Source organism: Musa acuminata, chromosome BXJ2-8 (genome assembly GCF_036884655.1).
Source record: "Musa acuminata AAA Group cultivar baxijiao chromosome BXJ2-8, Cavendish_Baxijiao_AAA, whole genome shotgun sequence".
Classification (NCBI taxonomy): domain Eukaryota; kingdom Viridiplantae; phylum Streptophyta; class Magnoliopsida; order Zingiberales; family Musaceae; genus Musa; species Musa acuminata.
Window position 1 is genome coordinate 38642385 of NC_088345.1, and position 7383 is coordinate 38649767.

Genomic DNA, 7383 nt, shown 5'->3' on the forward strand with positions numbered 1-7383 from the left:
TACTGCTTATGCTGTCTGGTTAATATTTACTTTTGATAACAAGTTGGTATTTTGATGAAGAACCCATTTTGATACACAAAGAGAAAAAAAAAATTATTCCGCTATAATAGTTTTTCCCAACAATCATCGCCTTCATCCCATCATAACTGCCTCCACTCCTTGCCCTTGCTTCCCCTCCTCTCTCCTTTGCCTTTGACCTCCTCCTCTCAGTTGTTTTTGCCCCTCATCCTCACCTATATCTTGCCACTCTCACCTCCTCTCCCATCTTCCTCCAATCTCTTATTTTTCGTCGCTATGATCACCACTGCCTTCACCTCTCCTTCACCATTCGTTCACAACTACCAACTCACTAGGGTGCCAATGGTATCAAGATTCAATGAAGAGGAGGATGTGTGGAGCAAAAGGAGAGCAAAGATAGTAAAATTGAGGATAATAGGTCGGAGGCAACGAATGAGAGATGAAAGCTCAAAACAATGAACAAGGGATGGAAGCTAGTGGTATTTTTCATTTTTTAGGAAATAAGAGACACATTGAAAAAAGAAAAAAAAGACACTAATTGGGAAAAAATTGAAAATAAGTGGTTTTTTAGGAATTTATCATATATATAATTCACACAATAATTATTTCGATTTTTAGTCGAAACTCCCGTAAAGAAATGTATATTATATGGGCCGGGCCATAATACTTAGGGCTTCGTAGCTACATAATGCATTTCCTGGACTCTTGTCTCGCTTTTACGCTTTCGAACGCTTTATATCCTCTCTCTCGCTCTCTCCACTCCGGCAACGACTCGTTTTGCCGTGGTAATCTCTCGTCCAATCTCTCGACAAATTGAGGCGTATTCTTGGCGAAAAGACGATTTTTTTTCTTGTTTATCTTGATCCAAAGATTTTCTTGCACTCTTTGATCGTGTATAGGGTTTATTGAGACGAGGGGATCTTGTTTTGTTCGTTTGGTTGGTTAACAATTGGGCATTTTCCTTACTAGATCGATTGATCGAGTGAGAGATGCCACGGACGGTCTCTCGGTCTCCTTCGTATCGGAGAAGGCGCTCTCCTTCTCCCAGGTACAGCAGCAGGAGAAGCAGAAGGGATCGCAGCCGCTCCCCTTATTCTTATAGGTGATTTCTTTTGCTCCCATGAGAAGCCAAGCATATAGTTTCACTGTCTCATTGATTCCGTTGTTCTAATGAATCTCGTTTCAAAGATCCCATGGAAGTCAAAATCTAGTTAAGGTTACTATTCCTCTCTTAGAGAGAAGGGAATGAAAATCCTCATGCAAAGCATGTGGGAACTCCTCACTTTTAAATTTGTTTGTATGGTTTACATATTTTTGTCTGAAGTGGATCAGTGAAGGTTATTCTGTAGAATAGGTGAATTAAGTTCACTTTTCTTTTTAGATTTTTCTATATGTGAAGTCACCGGTTATTTGTACTTTTCAGGAGGAAAAGTCGTTCTTCTTCCCCAAGATGGCATAAAAGCCGTTCACCGAGTCCTCGGAGGCGGATAAGTCGTTCTCCATCACTAAGACGACATAAAAGGCGAAGGAGTAGGAGCATGTCAGGTTTGCCCATCAACAAGTCTGAAAGTCCTAGTCTTGGGTCCATAGAGCGAAAAACTGCTCTTGAGACACAAAGGCAGGAAGAAGAAAGGAAACGGTAAATGCTAACCCTTTATTTTGCTGAGCATTTGCATTGTCATGCTTACAATGCTTGTACTACAGCTCAGTGTGTTTTTTGCATTGTCTTAATATTCTTAATGCAATCATCATGTAGAAAACAAAATTTTGAAGTTATAATATGCTTACATTCTTGCCCAACCATATATATACTTCTTAAAGCTTGACAAATTTAATATCACATATATGACATGGTTACTGTATGAAGGGTCACGTATTGTAAACCATTTCTAAGTGTCTCTATGCCAACAACTTTCAGTACTGCTTTCCAATAATGTTCCTTTAAGAGGTTGGCTTGGTAGCTTGGTTATGGTTGATTGTTACTAATGTATATGAAGTTTGGGGATCAAAACCTGTTGATTGTTATGGTAGGTGATCTTGACTATAGCCTTTAAGTAACTCATTTAAAAGAGGCAACCTAACTCATGAGTCTTCCAGTGATTTGTGGTTGAAACAATACCTGTTTAAGATTATGCAAATATCTGCCTTTGTCAAAACTTCATTGAACTTAGTAAATGCACAAACTATTGGACCTCCAATTTACAGAAGAGCATCTGTTAGAAATGATTTAGCTAAAGACATCCCTCCCTCCTTTCCTTTCTTGAACATGGAGCTTTTGTGGCTAATATCCACTATTGTTCATCGAGAATCAAATTTGCCTAAAATTCTCTCATAAAAAAGTGGAATTCACATATAGAAGCTACCAATGGTATATTTTGTCATCGTGGTTTGCATAAAGTAATATTCGAGCAATTTATAAAGATGAGTTTCAGTAAAAGAACTGTTGCAATTTGCAAGCTGGACTTATTAGAAGTAAAGTGTTTTTGTCTTGGGTAGTCTACTCTACTCATCCACTTTCATTATTATGCAACAGAATTGAAAATTTTGCTTCAGGGCATTCGTTAGTATATCTTTGTAACTAGCTTCTCAGCCAGTTAGTGCAAAAGCAGCCTGACCTTAGCCAAGGTGTCTTCTCATGATGAGATCATAATTGAATAGATGGAAAGTGGATGAGATTTCATGGGCTTGTTTGCTAAAAGACATTATGAGCAGTTTGACAAAAATAAGGTACCTTCTCATTATGAGATTTTTTTTTAATTGAGACATAGGGTGATGATATACAGTATCATGTCCTAAAGCCGAATGTAAGATTTTGCTGCATCTTATATGTGAGGCACCATACTGTAAAAGGAAGCTGGAGTTGGGACCCAGAGCTATTTAACCATCATGATCATGATTGTCTAAGAAAATTTTCATATATGGCAGCAGATGTGATTGGCAAGATGGGCCTCGTTTATCTTCGGTAAAAGCAAAGACAGTTTTTGAGTATGATATTAGTGTGGATGTGTGGATTGGAAAAATAATTGCAATATCAGTAGGAAGTGAATTGGAGAAAAAGCATTGAAAACTAGATTCTATGATTTTCAATAGATGTATTATCTTTTTCTTGTGAGACTCAGTGAATGGCTCCATCCTTCATCTGTAGATTTAAGTTTTTGAAAGGCTTTAGAATGTCTAGAGATACACCATGATGGGCTTGCTTTGTGATGTGATCTCCTGATATCCTTATTTCTTATTCTCATGAAGTTTTGGAACACAAACACTGAATTGTAACATATTTAGTTCCTTGGTGGAACCTGGTTCCTGGAAGTCTGTTTGAGTGTTTGACAGACCTCATATGTCACCGATTCGAGTTGCTGCTCAATATTTTAAATCATGGTAGTGTTAGAAGCAAGCTTTTCTTCTTCTTTTTTTATTGTTTTTAGATAAGAAAATGCAAGAGCTAATTTGTTGAAAATGGAAAGAATGAGGTTGTGTGTAAGTTTTCTGAGGTTTACTCTGAAGAAATATATTCTTAATTCATTATCTAAGACATTGCACTTATCACCAAATCTTAGATAACTAGTAATCACATATCAGTATATACAAGGAATTGAAATTAGATGCTAAGAAACATGAGAAGTTCTCTATAGAAAAAAGTGCAGATAAACTTCTTATTCAATTTTTTAAAAAAATTTGATGATGAATTTTTCCACCAAAAGTGTGCTTAGATTATGAATTATGAAACAACATTTTTGTTGTAGCTTTATTTGGACAGAAAACAGTTCTGTTGCTCCAGTAATCAAATGTATGCACTCTTTAAGTCACACGTTACCTGGAAACAAGAAAGATAATCTTGGTAGGGCTTTCATTGTTCGTCAAGTATACATTACTGAGGAATAAGAAATCAAATGGTTTGGTCAATGACATTCATGATTGTGATTGTCATGGCATATGTGAAATAAATTTTGACCAAACTATCATGAATTAGATTTTATGGTTACTCTGCATTAGCTTGCACCGATTTTTGTTTATTCATTAGATTTTTATAAGTAAAAATTCTCAGCATTTTTTGTAACTCAAAAAAAGCAAATGTCACATCCCATTGTCTCTAACTTGCATATGAGAGCTGTGCTTTAATGGAGAAATTGAAGTATTTAAGTGATTAGTTTTAACCTGCCACAGGTTACTTGACATTTTCCTCCACAGGCTTTTCTGAAGGAAGCTACTGGTATAGTTCCACATGTTATATTTCATGATGCAATTGGTGCCTGCTTTATCTACTGTTCACCAGTTTGAAAACTCATTTGTTTCGATCTGGATTCTTTAGAGGTATGCCTAAAAAGCATAATCTTGTGTTTAATATGTAGTCACGGATGAAAAGGAACATTTAGCAAGTCATGATAAATGTTGTTTATCATGCTGTTTGCTGATCTAATATAAGGCTGTCTATCTGGCCTCCAAGAACATTTATCAACTCACTGTTGTTTGTTGGTTTACTTAAGGGTCTTTAACATCCTAATTTAACTAGCAGGCGTCAGAAGGAAGCAGAACTGAAACTTTTAGAAGAAGAAACTGCTCAAAGAATTGAGGAAGCCATTAGAAAGAAAGTCGAGGAGTCCTTGAACTCTGATGAGGTTAAGCTTGAAATACAAAGACGAATTGTTGAAGGTCGGAAAAAACTATTTGATGAGGTTGAAGCCCAACTTGAGAATGAAAAGGAAGAGGTTCTTATCGAGGCAAGGAAGAAAGCGGTAAGCTCCCTAATAAATACGTGTATCATGTGATATTTTGATGCTTATGTTTTCTTTATCATTTTTATTTCCAAGTTTTAGTTGTTCTATCAAGAACTCAATGCAATGAAAATGTCAGTTTTGTACAGGTTTCGATTAACTGCGGCCAGGTGACATATAATATTGTAAAATTGCTACTTTTAACTGAGCTAGCTGTGCTTTAAGCCACCTAAATTTTAAACAGCAGTTCTTGCTATGGAACCCTTCGATAGCAGTTTACTGGACCAGTAGTTTGTGATATGACATGTTAGTTCTTGAATGGGTTTATTGACTTTTCTATTTTTCTAATGTTGTCATTTGTTGCTCATTGTGCTTTATGCTGGGCCTTGCAGGAACAAGAAAGGAAGGAGAGAGAGGAGTTGGATAAGATGCTCGAGGAAAATAGGAGAAGAGTGGAGGAGGCTCAAAAGAGAGAAGCTTTAGAACGACAGCAAAAAGAGTTGGAGCGGTATCTGGAACTGGAACAAATACAGAAAGAAAAGGAAGAAGCAATGAGAAGAAAGAAAATGGAGGAAGAAGAAGAGAAGGCGAATCAGATGAAGCTATTGGGTAAAAACAAGTCTCGGCCAAAGTTATCATTTGGGATAGGTTTGAAGTGAGAAATTCCCAAATTAGTTTGGCTTTCTAATCATAAATGTTCTTGTTATTGGTTGTTCTGATAGTTATTGGACTGGTACTAGCTAAATTGCCAAATGCTGAAGATCTCTCACATGGACCTTAATTTGTAGAGATCATTGGAAATCAGACTTTAGTCTTCATCTTTATTTCTCCTTATTCATTTTCTCTTAGCTTGTCATGAAACTGTTGATTTAGATTTATTCTGGAATGTGCAAGCTCTAAATGTGGTACTCGAGGGTACCTTAGTACTGCTAGAAACCCGTGGATTTACATGAACTATTGAGATGGTGGGTGTGAATTTTTTTTTTTATCTTTCCACACGAGCCAAGTAGATAAATATTATTTTATTTATTATTTATAAATATTTATTATATTTTATTCATCAAATTACAAGTAGAAAATTAAACATAATGATGTTAATTTCAAGAATCACTCAAGTGGCTCTACCTAGCAGTAGAGGAAGGTTCGTTCTCCACTAGAATCCAATTTAGTACTAGATCCAATTTAGTACTAGAGGGAGGTTATTTTGAAAATCAAAATTCAATCATTCCAATTGGTGTATATCAAATACCCGAATGAGTACTCCCCCAATAGCGAATAGAGAGGTTTTATCTTACGGGATGAGTTTGTGTTCTCCCAACAACGGATGGAAGCAAACTCATATCGCACTCCCAATAGTGGATGGAGTGGTGTCCCTCACTCGCTAAAGTAGGAATACTAGCCAAAGTTGGGGGCAATGCTAATATGTACGCCACACACTCGACCTTTTGTAAGATCTCAAATGAGCCAATGAATCTTGGGGCTAACTTCCCCCTTTGACCAAACCTCATGACTCCCTTGGTTAGCAATACTTTTAAGAAGACGTGCTCACCAACTTCGAACTTTAGATCTCTTCGCCTTCGATCTGCATAACTTTTCTGACGATTTTGAGCTGTTAATAATCTTTAGTGTATAATTCAAATATTATCAGCATCTTTTTGAATTAATTGAGGTCCCAAAAGCTTTCGTTCTCCTACCTCATCCCAATATACATGTGATCTATATTTTCTTCCATAAATAGCTTCAAATGGAGCCATTTGTATGCTAGAGTGGTAACTATTATTATAAGAAAACTCAATTAGGTGCAAGTGCATATCCCAACTCCCACCAAAGTCCAAAGTACATGCTCTTAAGAGATCTTCAAGAGTTTATATTGTCCTTTCAGATTGGCTATCAGTTTATGGGTGAAAAATTATACTAAACTTTAACTGTGCGCCTAAAGATTTTTGCCGACTTCCCCAAAACTTAGAGGTGAACCTTGGATCTCTATATGAGATAATGCTAACTAGCACCCCATGATATCGAATAATTTTCTTAATATATAAGCTTGCTAATTTATCCAATGAATACTTCTTATTAATAGGGAGGAAGTGAGTAGATTTAGTAAGTCTTGTCTACTACTACCCAAATTCTATCATATTCTTTCGCAATCTTGGGTAATCCTGTCACAAAATCCATAGTGACTTGCTCCCACTTCCATTCAGGAATTGAAATCCTTTGTAATTTTCCCGTAGGTACTCGATGTTCTATCTTCACATGCTGGCATATCAGACATTTAGAAACAAACTCTGCTATATCTCTCTTTATACCACGCCACCGGTAGTTTTGGTATAAATCTCAATACATCTTAGTAGTCCCGGGATGAATATTAAATTTTGATCTATATGCCTCTTCCAATAATTGTATCTTTATTGGATGGCTTTCGAGAACAAAAAGTCGATTGTGGAATGTAATAGAACCATCTTCGGCTTGGAGGAATTCGGGTATGATCCTTAAGCTATCTCCTTAACTAACATATGAAAATATGTATCTTCCTTCTGACCTTCTTTAACCTTTTCTACCAAATATGATTGTGCCATCAAACACGCAAGAAAACCTTCATTTGTCTTTGATAAAAGTTTAAGTTTTAAGTCTGCCAACTCCATCATTATAGAAT

At 36.4% G+C, this 7383-nt stretch overlaps 1 protein-coding gene across 2 annotated transcripts; it reads left to right on the top strand.

Moving 5' to 3' along the window:
* Window positions 1-720: 720 nt before the first annotated feature.
* On the top strand, window positions 721-5556 carry LOC135619437 (uncharacterized protein At1g10890-like). 2 transcript variants are annotated; one of them, XM_065121446.1, is made up of 5 exons: window positions 721-803; window positions 988-1120; window positions 1442-1657; window positions 4532-4751; window positions 5123-5556. In XM_065121446.1, the coding sequence occupies exons 2-5, from the start codon at window positions 1008-1010 to the stop codon at window positions 5387-5389; spliced, it is 816 nt and encodes a 271-aa protein (XP_064977518.1). In that variant the 5' UTR covers window positions 721-803; window positions 988-1007; the 3' UTR covers window positions 5390-5556. The 2 variants fall into 2 exon arrangements, with proteins under 2 accessions (XP_064977518.1, XP_064977517.1); XM_065121445.1 differs by having other exon boundaries at window positions 780-1120.
* The last annotated feature ends 1827 nt before the right edge of the window (window positions 5557-7383 follow it).